General features: G+C 34.5%; 1 protein-coding gene across 1 annotated transcript in view; it reads left to right on the top strand.

Annotated features, from left to right (window-relative positions):
- CEP290 (centrosomal protein 290) overlaps positions 1–15867 on the top strand; it is a 63680-nt gene that overhangs the window by 21610 nt on the left and 26203 nt on the right. The window contains exons 17-36 of the mRNA XM_081330627.1: positions 128–259; positions 394–675; positions 1709–1801; positions 2069–2153; positions 3292–3434; positions 5367–5531; positions 5923–6072; positions 6475–6590; positions 6990–7092; positions 7790–8020; positions 8767–8940; positions 9187–9298; positions 9834–10036; positions 12260–12411; positions 12888–12999; positions 13093–13548; positions 13886–14050; positions 14232–14339; positions 14429–14563; positions 15443–15706. Of these exons, the coding sequence (XP_081186753.1) occupies positions 128–259; positions 394–675; positions 1709–1801; positions 2069–2153; positions 3292–3434; positions 5367–5531; positions 5923–6072; positions 6475–6590; positions 6990–7092; positions 7790–8020; positions 8767–8940; positions 9187–9298; positions 9834–10036; positions 12260–12411; positions 12888–12999; positions 13093–13548; positions 13886–14050; positions 14232–14339; positions 14429–14563; positions 15443–15706 (3381 nt within the window). The remainder of the gene's footprint in view (positions 1–127; positions 260–393; positions 676–1708; positions 1802–2068; positions 2154–3291; positions 3435–5366; positions 5532–5922; positions 6073–6474; positions 6591–6989; positions 7093–7789; positions 8021–8766; positions 8941–9186; positions 9299–9833; positions 10037–12259; positions 12412–12887; positions 13000–13092; positions 13549–13885; positions 14051–14231; positions 14340–14428; positions 14564–15442; positions 15707–15867) is intronic.

Below are 15867 nucleotides of genomic sequence, written 5' to 3'. Positions count from 1 at the left end.
AAAGCATTCTTTAGGATGAAATAATTATTTGATTTTCTGAAAGATCTGTGGAATTAAAGTGAGTTTTTCCAAGTCTGTCTGAAAAAGTGAAAAAGGTTTCTTTTCTCATTCTCAACTTGCTCCATAGGTACAAGTGGAAGATAACAGTGATAGTTCTAAGGCTTTTACAGTAGAGGAGCTTTGCAGTTCACTAGAGCAAACATCCACAGAAATTCTAGGGACAGCTTTATATTCAGTCAGCAATAAGAATTTGAACAGCGTAGATTGTCCAGTTTCATTTCTGTGCTGGAGAGAACTGAAAAGGATGATAAAAAGCATATACAAAGAGAGGAAAGGGAGATGAAGAAAACAGAAGCTTCTTGTCAAGCCCAAATGCCGTTGTGCTCTGTACAGAAACTATTCTTGGATTCTTCTCTGCTCAGGAAACCTATGTCATCCTATATAGTGCAGGAAATCCTGTTAAAAAATGAGGAAGACAATTCTGAAATAAAATTGATGGATTTGAGAACAGATTTGAAGGACACCGGCAAAGACCTATATTTTTCAGAATCGTGGCCGGTAGAGCTCTTGGAAGGAGAATTTGATTGTGGTCAGTCATTGAAGGCTTATCAGATAGATCGAGTTGAAAATCTCATAAGACAGCTGAGAAGTGAAATAATGTTCCTTAGGTCAGAGGTGAGACACCTTCCTCATATATTTTTAGGTTATTACCTCACAGTACTATTTCTTTGAATGAATTGTCATTGCCTGAGTGGTCTTAACTGGACAGATGAGCATTTCCCTATTTTCATAGCAGAATTATAATGACGCTGTAATAAGATTGTGCTAAGAAAGTGGCTCAGGAGGGACGCGGTGGCTCAGTGGGTTAGGACGCTGAGCTTGTCGATCAGAAAGTCGGCAGTTTGGCGGGTCGAATCCCGAGTGCCGCGGAACAGAGTGAGCGCCTGTTACTCGTCCCAGCTTCTGCCCACCTAGCAGTTCGAAAGCACGTAAAAATGCAAGTAGAAAAATAGGGACCACTACGGTGGGAAGGTAACAGCGTTCCGTGCGCCTTTGGCGTCTAGTCATGCTGGCCACATGACCACGGAGACGTCCTCGGACAAACGCTGGCTCTTCGGCTATGAAACGGAGATGAGCACCGGCCCCTAGAGTCGGAAACGACTAGCACGCATGTGCGGGGGAACCTTTACCTTTACCTTTAAGAAAGAAAGGGGGATATATAACATTATCTATAGATGGGACAGTCTTTTAGACTTATCCAGCAAACCTCTTACTCTATCGTGTAAACATTTTGAGAAAAAGAGATTCAAATAGGTCCTGCCTTCATAACCTCATTAATACAGAAAAAGTAAGGAGTTTCTATCTTGATTTTTAATAGTTTGCGGCCAAATCTCGAATTCTTTGTTCCTTGCTTGTGCCCTACAATTAAGGAGCTTGACAACTATTGATCGTCTAGAACAGGGGTGTCAAACTGTCAGCCCATGGGCTGGATGTATCATGAGGAAACCGCACCCACCCCATTGCCGGCAATGGGGAAAAGACTCCGATATGTCACATGATATGTGATGCCATGAGTTTGACATGTCTGGTCTAGAAACTTTAGTAATTACTTGATAGGCAACCATAGGTTGACAAGTCATAGGTAATATTAAAGCTTTTTGATGCTAAAACATAGATAATGATGCACTAATTATTACTTATTCTTCAGAATGAGCAGATATTAAGAGACTTGTTTGCCAAGAACACACTGAATAAAAATGCAGAGCTAGAGCTTGACAGATGCAGGAGCCAGAAATTTGAGGTAGTTCAAGGTTCCAAATATAATATAAAAATCTGTGTTTTGTAGCATAAGTATTAAATTATTTCATATTTTGTGACTGTAATTACTGCCTTGCCTGTAGCATTTGACTGTCATTCGTATATTCAAATATTCTGTATCATATACATTGTTGAAAATGTATGACATGTATGTTTTAACTACTATTCTTAAACTACTTAGTTTATTAACTAATCCAGCTTTTTAAAATGGAATTCTGTTCTTTTATGCTTATGTCATTTTTGTTGACAGAATGACTACCTTGCCAAAGAATTAAATGAACGAGAAAAAGATTTGGAACAAAACAGGATTGTAATAATGAAATTGAAATCCAATTGTAAGCTGAATTTTTAATTTTTTAAATTTCTTTCGTCTAAAGTAAAAAAAATGCATTAAAATAAAAAATGAAAAATACATACTGAAAATTGCTCAGTTTTCTGAATAATATTGATCAATATTTTCATTATATTAATAGCGACACTTCACAGGCAAAAAGTGAATATTGGCAATCTAAAAGTGTTACATATAACCCACTTTCCTTTTTTCAATAACAGTAAGCTGGGTTATCCCAAAATGTAAGTTAATTGCATGAATAAGGGTCAGGATTCTACTTCCTTCTCAATGTTTTCAAAATATGTCTTGCAAATTTTATTGTTGATAGTATAATAGAATTATGGCTAAAAGGGGAGTCAAGCTTTTGCCTTAATATTAGATGAATATAGCTTTCTAATCGTCCCCATAGTAGATTTGAGGTTTGCTCACTTACTGTCAATAGAGAAATAAATGCCAAAATAATAGTTGATTGGTAAAGTTGAAAACTAGGAAAGTTGAAATTGTAATTTTAATAAAAAATATCTAAAAGATTTATAGTTCCCATAAGAAATGTAACTACATGTAAACTGTGCAACAGTTAGTGGATCAACCAAAATTAAACTTCATCTCTGTTTTAAATCTTGCAAACCTTTGCATAAACTACTAGAGGATGGCAAACTCTGCCATAAGGGACTTTTTGCCATGAGAAATATCCTCAGTGCATAACATTAAGTAGTAAACAACCCTAAAATGAAATCACAGATAAAATCATAAAGCAATCAAACAAAATAGAACTAAATTGTGTTATCTATAAACCAATCAGTTGTATGTTTAATAATTTTCTAAAACTTTACTAAAACTAATCATGTTCAGGAAGCAGGGAATTCCATAATATCTGCATCACCACAGAGAAACAAAATTTGTGAGCCTCCAGACCCCTAATCAAATGTTGCACCCAAATTTCCCTCACAGCTGCCAACAATTGAGCTGTTGCTTTCTGGACTAACTGAAACTTGTTTATGAATTTCAAATACCAATATAGAATAGTACAACTAAGTGGCGCTAAGGAGTCAAGTCGCTGTTTCAAGCATTAAAAATGCATATGAATGTGAATTTTTTCCCCCATGGTGTCCAGATGTGAACAATATGCATTGTAATTGTAGTGAAAGAGTTAGTACAAGAAAACAAGCACCTTCAACAAGGCATGAAAGAAATTTTACAAGCGATAAAGGATATGCAAAAGGATCCAGGTGTGAAAGATGGAGAAAATGCTCTTATGATTCCTAGTCTGGAGCGGTTAGTAAACGTGAGTCTCTTGTTTTATTTTAATTATTTAGCTTAGTTGAATCTCTCTTATTATTCAATGGATTTCATGTTATTAAAAATAGCACATAAAATAGGAAAATATATCAGTTATGCCTCTTGCTGAATATAATTGAAAGTTTTACAGAATTTGAAACAAACTATAGCAACAAATCCCTGTAAGTGTTTGCAGGTGATTTACAGGCATGCTGGCTGAGGAATTCTGGGAGTTAAAGTCCACAAGTCATAAAAGGGTCAAGTTTGAAGACCTCTGGTTTACAACCTTCTGACAGAATTCATAAATATGAGATTCTCCTCTAAGGTCACTTAGAAGGCATGTACCATCTTTTCATGTCTAAAGTGAAATGTTTGGGATTAGGATCTATCTGCAGGAGCCAAATGGTTTTACCCTTATCAGAAGAGACTAAAAAAAAAGAGGTAGTAGGCAGTTGCTGAGAGTGTTGCAGTCCATTCTGCAAAAATATACTGACCATACTTTGCATTGTAAATTATGTATTATAAGGGTTATGGAAGTGAGGTGTGCATCAGCAGTCTTTCATGAATTTGCCTATAACCCTGATCAGCAATATTAATACCATGCTGCTCTACCTCTGTATTCATACAACTATACAAAATGTTTCATATGCTCTAAAGGCAGAGATAAGTGGACTGAATTTTACTAAGCTGTTTGTAGCTGTTTTGCTAGTAAAGATAAATACAAAATAATGGCTTGGGGTGAGATAGAGACAAAGATGAAGGCTTGCATAAGGGACCAAAATCAATTACCTGCCAGATAGCCATATTTTATCTTGAAGAAAAAAGAAAAATTTCTAGTGAATGTTTTTTCCCTTTTAATTTTCTTGAAAATCTTTTGTAAATGGTAATGCCTAGTATTGCAGTTTGCACATAGATTGATTCCTTTTGTTTTCCTCATTCTTTAGAATTTTTTTCTAAAAGAATTTTAGAATAGTGTTGGTGTCTGATTTCATATGTGATATGTTTTTTATTCATTGCACTTTGGTGATATGTTTTATTTCATCATAGAAATCATTCTTCAAGATTTTAAATTAAGCTCTATTAAGCTATAAAGCATTAAAAATTACAATATATTAGGATGAAGTTATTAGATAGGTTTCAGATATTTTATTATTTATTTATTTATTTGCATTTCTGAACCACTCATCTTGCTTAAAAAGGGATCCTGACCAGGGTACAATAAAATATAAAAATCTCTAAAAAATTAAAATACTATAATTAATATTAGAATATTAATTCTAATATTAAATATTAGAATTATTTTTTTGGAGGAAGCAAAAATAATTAAGACCTGTTAAAAATCAATTGAGAAGGCAAAGAGCGGGCTCTCAGGGCATTATCCAGCCCCAAGGCTGCATACTCCTTTGGGCTTCCTATGCAAGGATGCAGAACCATGTTTGAACTCCTTTTTGGAAGGCCAGGAGAGTGGGGACCTGCCTCACTTCTGGGGAGAGAATATTCCACAGGACAGGGACAATGTCAGAAAAGGCTCTATTTTTAGATCCCGCCAGTCAGAATTCTTTAACTGACAGGTTACATAGCATACCTTCCTTGCCTGACCAGGTGGGAGAGGTCAGTGTAATGGGACGAAAGCAGTTCTGTAGGTACCCTGGCCTTATTTAGCATTATTTTAATCTATGAATCCAGTAAGGTCACTTGTTATAGTTACAGATGATAGGAATCATAGTCCCAAACTTTTGGAGAGCACTAGTTCTTTATCTCTCATACGCGCACGCACTCACACACACATACGTGTGTACATAGATATATACATACATATATTAACAGAAGCTGTGGAGTACTTGGATAACTAATAGATTTCTATTATTTGGGGGAAACTGAAAATTTTCCATAATTTAATTGAAAATACTTATTTTTGTGATGATCTGATTGGTGACAGGCAATTGAATTAAAGAATGCAGAAGGAGTTTTTGATGCTAGCTTGCATTTGAAGGCCCAAGTGGACCAGCTGACAGGCCGAAATGAAGAATTGCGCAATGAATTGAGGGAATCTCGGAAAGAAGCAGTAAACTTTTCTAACCAGCTAGCTAAAGCAAATATAAAAGTATGTATGTTACCTTGGCTTTCAAAATTATCTCTGCTACTACTGGAAAAAAGTTAAGTGGGATCCCAGTCAGAGTTATTTGTGTTGCAAGTTGTTTTTAATGGAATTGCTTTGTTGAATGTTGTTTGTTTGTCTGTGGGCTGCATTACTGAATTATATCTGTTGTGACTAGTGATGTTCCATGTGCTCTTCTGTTGGACTTGTTTGAAAGCTGTTAAAATATATGATGCTTTACATATAGTGTGATTTGGTACTATGGAGTTCCAGGGAAGGTTTTCAATTTATAGCTATGGAATTTTCCAGTAGTTTTAGTGAGATGGGGTAGATAAAACTTCAAAGACTTCTGAGATTTTCCCCCCTGCATTGTTATTTTCTAATGTTTATTTTTCAGATTGTAAATCTAGAAAATGAAATTGATATGTTGAAAAAATCAGAAGGTGGCAGCATAGTATTTAAATCACTAAATCTTCCAGAAGGGATGTCTCCTTCTAGTGTGAACATAATTAATTCCCAGAATGAATATTTAATACACCTTTTGCAGGTAAATAAACTAAATAGCATATTTATTTCTATATGTCCAACCTGTCAGATTTTTTTCCCATATACAGAAACAAAAGCTCAGGAAGAACATGCACATAGGGTTTCTTCATTCATGAGAGTTAAACTTAGTAGCTTTTCAATTAATATTTTTTCCTAAAAACTAGTTATAGACAAGTATGAATGCTTATTATATAATACATATAAATTTTTATGTATATTACACACAAACACAAAATAGCATGCCTACATAAAATGAGCATAGGACTTTTTGTTAGCAGATGCTTATACAATTAAATGCATTGTTGTGAACCATTAATTCACTAACTTCATTAACTTCAAGAAAACAGTAACATTGAAATTGAAGTAGAGAGGTATCATATTTTTAATTTAAGTGTATTATTAGGAATTTGAAAATAAAGAACAGCTCTTCAAAAAATTAGAAGAGGCAGTAGAAGAATATAAGAGAAAATTTGCAGTTATCCGCCATCAACAAGGCTTGCTGTATAAAGAATATCAAAGGTATAGTGATTTTTCCTTCTGCTTCTTTTGATTAGAAAGTCAAAATATCTTCCTTAATGAAAGAAGTGAGAATTTTGTCTGATAGGTTTTTTGAGCTGGCCTATGACGTAAATTCAACTCAGCTTATTAATAGTTTTTACTCCTTTATAGGTTCATATTGCTAAATTACAAATTTTAAAACTGATACTATTGTGTCAAAAAGGAACATTCTGAAATCATGACAATCTTAGCTTTTTTCTGTCTAAGACTGTTGAACAAAAAATTGTTCATAACTTTTTAATCTAAGCTTTAAAACCTAGGCATCCACCTAACTTGTTAAAAATGTATTTTACAGGTTGATAAAAAAAGAAATTGCTTTAAGTATGCATGCATTTATTTAAAAGCTTCTCTCTTTTTTAGTGAAAGAGAACACTGGCAAGTTGCTAATGAGAAAATACTACAGGAAAAGAAAAGATTGGAGTATCAAAAGGAGGAAGATGATGCAAAAATAAAGGAATATACTGTAAGGAGATTATTTTTATTTGGATGTAGTAAATTTTACTTTACATGCAAACAGAGAAAATGTTAACTATAATCCTAAGAATATCATTTAATTAGTTTTCTTCCTACAGTATTAGCAAGGGATCTTTGATTTGCTGAGGTTTTTACTTTTCCCCATACTTTATCACACAAAGAGGAATAGAGAGGAAAAGCTGTTTTCCTAGCTGTTAATGTACTTAGTTCTCTGAATAGATTCTTTTGGAAAATACTTGGGTCTGAAGGAAGGTGGAGTAGATTAATGGTATGAATAAAGCTTGAATAAAGCCTGACCTATGGAACCATTTACCGGTTGAGCTCCGGATGGCTCCCGACCTTCGCTCCTTCCGACGCGATCTAAAAACATATCTATTTAAGCAATCCGGTCTGGTCTGAGGGGTTTAATTTTAATTGTGGTTTTAATTTATCTTCTACATTTGGGCAGTAGGGCTTAATTTATTTTCAATTTTCTGTATTTGTGCATTTTGACATTTATGTCACTGTTCACCGCCCTGAGTCCTTAGGGAGAAGGGCGGTATACAAATCAAATAAATAAATAAATAAATAAATAAATAAATAAATAAATAAATAAATAAATAAATATGCAGAACGTTAATTATTCATGAGTAAAATGCTTATCAAATGTTGACTACAATGTCTATAATACTGGAAACTTCCCACAGGATTTATTAGATGCACTTGAAAAGGATAGTGATGATACTAAACAACTATTTGCGGATTATAGTAGAAAAATAACTGTTCTGAGAGTCAATGAAAGATCAATGACAAGAAAATACGCAACATTACTTGAAATGGAAAGGCATCTTCGCAAGGAAAATGAGAAAATGAAGACTGAGATGATATCAGTGGAGGTGACGGTTCGAGAGAAGATTGGATCTTTGCAAAGGTTCAAAGTATGTGTTACTTTATCCAAGTTTGTTCATCACACTGTATGGTTCAATTACACATAAATTGTCCCCTGGTGTAGGTGGAAATTGAGGTAAATTTTGCATTTGTTGGCTCAGTTGGAGCATCATAGTTGACATATTATGCATCTTGGCTGACATACTGCATATCTTGGTTTCCAAACCATCCTGGTGGCATAGAACAGCATCCGAAGTCACTAGGTCAGCTGCTGTACTGGCCTGCAGGTCAGATGCCATTCTGATGGTTTCATTGCAATCCATTGACTAGATTAATGTGCGCAAAAGACAAGGGCCAAATGTTAAGTTCCAATTAAATTGATTTATTGCTCATGCCTATGCACAAGAACGTAGTTGACTAATGGTCGGCACTATTTTGGCACTAGATTAGGATTTATTTATTTGTATTTGTATTTATTATTTTTACAAATAGCACCTTCCTCCTTCTGTTTTCCTCACAATAACAACCCTGTGAGGTGAGTTGGACTGAGAGAGTGTCTGGCCCAAAGTCAGCCAGCTGGCTTTCATGAAGGTTTGGACTTAGTCAGCTTGTGGCAACATAGAAACTCTAGGCTGATTCTTCTTTTGACTCCACTCCCAAGCTCTACCACTCCTACGATATATTTCTTGAAATAAATAATTTCGAATAATTTCCTTGGGACCATTGACAACATTCTCCTGAAATCAGTATTTAAGCTTTTATATTTTAAAAAAACATTTTCTCTTTTTCAATTTAGGAAATGGCAACTTTCAAGATAGCAGCATTGCAAAAAGCATTGGATGACAGCGTACCTCTAAATGATCTTGAAATGGCTAATAAACAATATAATGAGTTAACTGCTAAATACAGGGATATGCTTCAAAAAGATAACTTGCTTGTTCAAAGAACAAACAATGTGAAACACCTAGAGGTAATATTATTTATATTATATTACTTTGAACAAACTTTATATTGTTCCCTTCATCCCTTCATTTACTTTTCAAGCATCCAGTTGGATGCTTCATTATCAACAAGAATTAGAGGGATCTTTATGGAGTGGCCCCATGAAACTGCTGTTAAAGTCAAAGTATATTTCAGTCAGACCAACATAGAAAAATCAGTACTATAATTACATTCAAATTAGAAAAATAAGGTGTCTTTACATTTGCTTTCATAGCATGAGAACACATCTTTGAAAAATCAGATAGAGTCTTTAAATAAGGAACTAGAAATTACAAAAGAGAAACTTCATACAATTGAACAAGCCTGGGAACAAACAGCAAAACTTGGTAAGCATATAGGGTAAAAAAATACGGTAATGCATTTTACTCTTTTTCTGTAAAACTAACAAATTGACAAGTTTGTATATTTTTTCTTTTTACTTGGGAAGTGATGGTATACCAATTTCACATTCTAAGTTTGGCAAGAGTAAAATTCTTAATTACATCCATGTATTGAGTTGAAAAAAGAACATAGTCTTTAGATATATCTGTTTCTTTTCTCCTGTATTAGAATGTTAACATATGTTAGGTGCCTTGTCCTGTTTGGGAAAGTTGGTTTCTTCTGACTTCAGTGAAAAATGAGGTATCTCAAACTCACAAATGGGATTAGATCATCCACAAATTATTAATCTGCTATAATTGAACAACATTATGGTTAGGTCACTTGAGTCATATTCCTGCTTTCTTTTACATTAAAAGAATAAAGATTTTGGAAAATTTAATATATTGCTCCTCACTGTTATTATATTTCATTTCTATTCAAAATATGTAGTGCATGTGAGTAGCATTTTATTGTACATGATGATATTATTATTGTTATTAGGAGACAGTACTACAGACAAAGCTACAAAGGCCATAACCAACAGTGAGATTGTTTCTATTTCTAAGAAAATTACTATGCTTGAAATGAAGGAACTAAATGAACGACAGAGAGCAGAGCATTGTCAGAGAATGTATGAAAACCTACGAAATACATTAAAACAAGCAGAAGAACGTAACTTTGAACTAGAAACAAAATTTGCTGAGGTGGTTATTAATCTTCATTTACATAGCTTGCATAAAGTGTTTCATACAATTATAGATTGTTGTTTTGTTTGTAATTATCTGTCATTGAGTTAACTTGTTGGTTTTTTAAAAAAATCATGGTGATAGAGGCTTTTAGGGGATATTGATTAAAACAGGGAGCCGCTGGGAGAGATCATCCGTGGCTTCGGGGTGAAATATCATCAATATGCTGATGATACCCAGCTATTCATCTCCACCCCGAACCAACCCAGTGATGCCCTCGATGTGATGTCCCGTTGCCTGGAAGCGGTACAGATTTGGATGGGAGAAAACAGGCTTCGACTCAACCCGGCCAAGACTGAGTGGCTGTACATACCGTCATCTCGTTTAATCCAAGAGGTTCCATCTCTGACTATAGGAGGAGAGATGTTACCTCCCATTGATAGAGCACGCAATCTGGGTGTCCTCCTAGATTCACGACTCAGTTTTGAAGATCATATTGGAGTCGTGGCTAGGGGGGCATTTGCACAGATTCGTCTTATGTACCAATTGCGCCCCTTTTTGGACCGAGATGCCCTACGTACAGTCACCCACGCACTCGTTACCTCCCGTATAGATTACTGTAATGCTCTCTACATGGGGCTGCCCTTGAAGACCACCCGGAGGCTTCAGCTGGTGCAGAATGCAGCTGCACGGGTTGTGATGGGAGCACCCTGATACTCCCATATTACACCCCTCCTGTGTGAGCTGCATTGGCTACCAGTTGCCCTCCGGGTGAGATTTAAGGTGCTGGTACTTACCTTTAAAGCCCTACATGGCTTAGGCCCGGGATACTTGCAGGACCATATGCTGCCGGGAACAAATTCCCATCGTCCAGTACGCTCACACAGAGAAGGCCTCCTCAGGGTACCGTCAGCTAGGCAATGTCGGTTGGCGACCCCCAGGGGGAGGGCCTTCTCTGTGGGAGCGCCAGCCCTATGGAATCAGCTCCCCCCTGAGCTTCGGATGGCCCAAAACCTCCAATCCTTTCGCCGCGGCCTCAAAACACTCCTGTTCCATCAGGCTGACCTGGACTGACAGGCATTTTAATTAATTATATTTAGAATTTTTAATTTATTTTTTAATCTTTAATTTTAATTTATTGCACAGATGATTTCAATTTTATTTTTATCTTGATTTCTGTACTTATTATATGTTTTGTTGTTAGCCGCCCTGAGTCCTTCGGGAGATAGGGCGGGATATAAATCCCATCAATAAATAAATAAATAAATAAATGTACATGCTCAAGATCTATACTGATATAAAAGGTGCAGTAAGGTACATATTTACCTGTGAGTAGCTTTCATTGATTCAGTGAGCTGTATTTCAAGTAAATAGGCAAATGACTGTACTGTAAGTGAGTTTTGCTTTTGGAATCTAAGTGGATCTCATTGCTGCTTCAGATTTCTGCCATTCATTCCTGCCTTTTGGATAATGGATTGGATGATCCATTAGCTGTGATCGCGATGGCCCTTGTAAAACAAACAGTAACATTACACATTATATTTAATATATTATGTTATGTTATGTTTTAGGTTAGGTTAGGTTAGGTTAGGTCATATTACATTTATTATATAAATTATTTTTACGATACTGCTTGCTACATTTGATATAAAAATCAAACTCCTGCATGTATTTCAAGGTGAAATGTCTTATGCTGTAATCTAATATCCCAAATTCTAACAATATAAACAGCTATCAGATTAAATATATACATTATATGTCTTCTCACCTCTTGTGTTAGTAGTATTACATTTAGCCTAGACAATACTCACTTTATTAGATCTTTATTTCAGTATTTGTAGAGAGAATTTGAAGATTTCATACATAATTCCTTAATTAGATAGGCAGTTGTAAAACAGTATGCTTTGAAATATATTCATCTTCAATGTAATGAAATTAAAACACTGGTCCTAGACTTTTGGGCAAATATCCCATACATTGAGTGAAATATACAATTGATATAGTTTTGAAGTGAGTTTCCTTCTAGTTTAGTAAGTCAGAAGGAGTTTACAGATGCAACTGGAAAACAAAGTAAGATTTAAATCCTAAGCCTTAGTCAGATGTCTATGTTTTAAGTCTTATTCTTCATGTTTAGGAATGTCATAAAAATATACCGGTACATGATACAATTTGTCCAGATGTATGTTTAGATATTGTTTTGTATTATCTCAGTAAAATTCATTTCAATTTGATCTTTCTTAGCTTACAAAAATCAACCTTGAAGCACAGAAGGTAGAACAGTCTTTGCGAGATGAACTGTCAAACAGTGTGAGTAAAGGAATAAATGAGGTGGATAAACTTCGAATAATGGAGCTAGAGAAAAGTGAAACTGAACTCAAGATTGAGGTATCAAAGTAAGTTTTAAACTGCATCCCTTTGCTGAAAAAAGAGGGAGTGTGCTGATATTTACCAAGCAGATCATCTTTTTCCTATATATGTATGTCACAAGATCTTTTTAATGGAAAAAAAATAAGACAGGTTTTTGGTAAGTTAGCTTTTTATTCCCAAACTCTTTTACAAACTTAGGACGCTTGGGGATTATTATAAAGGAAGCTTTCGTGTGTCTCTTTAGAAAATATTCTCATTCATTTTATTAATTTTTAATTTAATATAAAAGAAAATCAGTTATTGCAAACTGAAGGAATCAAACTATTTACATAATACATTCAAGGTTGAACTCTTATAGCTTTTTCTGTTCTGGTTCTGAGAGCCATTTATTTATGAGCAGAAAGAATAGTTGATACTGGTATATTGTTATTTTAATAATCCAATTTTAGGCCTTTTTTCTGATCTTGACAACTCTTACAGTATCTTTTATTTCTGCCATAAGGTTAAGGGAGCTTTCTGATATAGCTAAGACACAAGTTACTGCACTGGAGAATCGGCAACAATTGAGAGATAAAGAAGTAGAATCACTTAGGATGCAGATTTTGGACTATCAGGTATGATTTCTGATACCGGCATAGTTTTTAATGCTCTTCTTAGTAATGTTCTTTTAAACACATTTAATTTATTTTTATTGTATTGGATTTTAGGTAGAATCAGATGAAAAAACTCTTATTGCAAAATTACATCAGCATATTGTGGCCCTTCAGGTTAGTGAGGCTACAGCTATAACTAAGTTGGCAGCTGCAACATCAAAACTTCAGAAGACAGAGATCGCTAACATGCGCTTAGAGCAGAAACTGGATGACAAACAGCAAGCATTATATTATGCAAGACTTGAAGGGAGAAATAGAGTCAAACATTTACGCCAAACTGTTCAGTCGTTACGGAGGCAATTTAGTGGTGCTTTGCCCCTGGCTCAACAGGAGAAGTTCTCCAAGACTATGATTCAACTGCAGAATGACAAACTTAAAACTATGGAAGATATCCAACAAGCTCAGCAGGAACGTCGAAATGCAGAGAACAGAGCAATGGAGTTGGAGATGAAATTAAAAGGAATAGAAGAACTAGTAGCCACTTTAAAAGATGCAAGAGGAGCCCAAAAGGTTAGATATTCAGTTTTAAGTTGAAAGTTTTTATATGTAATGCTGCATATGCCAGATCTGGATATTATTCTCATCACCCATGCCTGTTGGAGTGGCTTTGTATCCTTCTTAGTGGTGCACAGTGATTTATATTTATTTTATAAAGTCATCTTGTTAGTTAGGGCCAGAAGATTATTAGATGTACACTAAACTTTGTATAGTTACATCAAGAATTCCATTTCAAAGCCTTTAATTCCTTTCTGAAAAGCTATAACAGTTGTTCAATTCTTGACTATTTTGCTACTTTACTGGAATTAATTAAATTACTGTTGAGATTTGACGTATTATAAATTATCAGGTAATTGAGTGGCATGTGAAAATTGAAGAACTTCGTCTCCAAGAACTGAAGCTAAATCGTGAATTATCCAGGAAAAATGAGGAGATTAAATATTTTAAAAATATCCTCTCTGAATATGAACAGACAATCAATCATTTGGAAGAAGAAATTGTTCAGCAGGGCAAGGTACAAAAAAAATACCATTGTCAATTTTTTTTCTTAAAAAAATTAATATATTCTTATGAATGTTACTGTTTTTAATCTTTCATAAAAACATTTTTTTCATGTAAGTTTATTTGTATCACTGTACTCTAGCGGTGTCATTCCTAGAGGTCATTCTTCATGTATAATTCTGATCTCATTGTAGTTCCATGAGGAGCGACAGATGGCCTGGGATAAGAGAGAAGTAGAATTAGAGCATCAGCTGGATATATACGATAGTCAGAAACAGGACATATTAAGTACAGCTCAGAAGGTAATTACATTGATTTAATGCCATATAATAGACCCATATTTGAGGTGGGGCTGCTTTCTTTATCTTCCATTTATTTCTCTCTTTTACAGTTTAATGAAACTGCAGGTACGGTTCCAGATACTAGCTTGCCTCTTCCACATCAGCTTGAGCAAGCTCTTAAAACAGTTAGAGAGCAAAGTCGATCAATTCTGGAAATGCAGGTCACCTGTAAATCTGTAGAAGAGGTAATAGAACTACTCACCTAATTGAATCCTCTGCTTTTAATGATGTTATCAGACCAAGAGAGAGGGAGAAAATTATCACTATTCAAGCGAATTGAGGAACTGAGAGTGTTTTTAATTACTTTTCACAAATAATTAACAATACTTTATTACTTCAATAGTATATGGCTGGAAACCTGGGAGTTTTAACTGGGACCAGAAATTCTCAGGTTTTCCTAAGTAAAAATGGAAAAATATAAAATATTGTTAATGAAATGTCAGCATAAATATATTAACTTAATTTCTTGATAAAAGCATTTTAATTTTTGTGATTACCTTTAGCTAGTAGGATGATCAAATTCTGAGCATTTAAGCCTTAATATATGGGCTTAAACTATTTTATGATAGTTTAACATCAACATTAGTTGATAAATTAATGTGCCTTTTTATCTATGATGACTAAATACAAAATAAATGTATTACTACTGGCATTTTTAATTACAGGATCTAAGCACAATAAAATGTTCAGCAAAAGTAAAATTAAATATTCCTAGCAAAAACTTTACCAGCTAGCTCTTATTATGTCCTGTAATTATTTTTTATATTTTCTATTTCCAGAGTGACTATCTAGAAAATTCTGAGTTGCCTCCACTATCATTACCACCCCACTTTTACCCACACCACCATAAATCTGCTTCCCTGCTCTTCGCCTGGTAGTTTTAATTTGAAGAAAGTTACAAAGACTTTAAAAAAATAATAAATCTGCACACAGTTTAGATTTAAGTCTGATTATATCACAATAAAAATATAATTGATTGAAATGTCATGTAAAATGTATGTATTGCTGAAAGTTCTTTTTATAATTATTTTTTCAATAATATGATATTTTTTTTTTGGTTTCAGAAGCTAAAAGAAAAAGAAGCTGCTTTGTGGAAAGCAGAGCAAAACATCTTGTCACGAGACAAAGTCATAAATGAACTAAGACTACAATTGCCAGCATCATCCGAGAGAGAGAAATTGGTAGCACAGCTAGATCAAATTGATGATTATACCCACCCTCATGCTCTGAAAATTGCACACCAGACCATTGCAAATATGCAAGCTAGATTAAATCAGAAAGAAGAAATTCTGAAAAAGTATCAACACCTTTTGGCCAAAGCACGAGAGGTATTACAATTTAGAACACTTAAATAAAAATGAAGGTGGAATATTTAGGTTTCATAATGGGAATTGTGGTTAGGCTTGGAAAAAAAAAACTTAGTATACCAATACTTGCATTTGGCATTTTCCTATTATTTCAGGGTTTTTAAAAAATATTTTGTGCATCA

The sequence above is a fragment of the Vipera berus genome (genome assembly GCF_964194415.1).
Source record: "Vipera berus genome assembly, chromosome: 6".
Lineage (NCBI taxonomy): Eukaryota > Metazoa > Chordata > Lepidosauria > Squamata > Viperidae > Vipera > Vipera berus.
The sequence above is the reverse complement of the archived record's forward strand: the minus strand, read 5'-3'. Positions and strand labels throughout refer to the sequence as shown.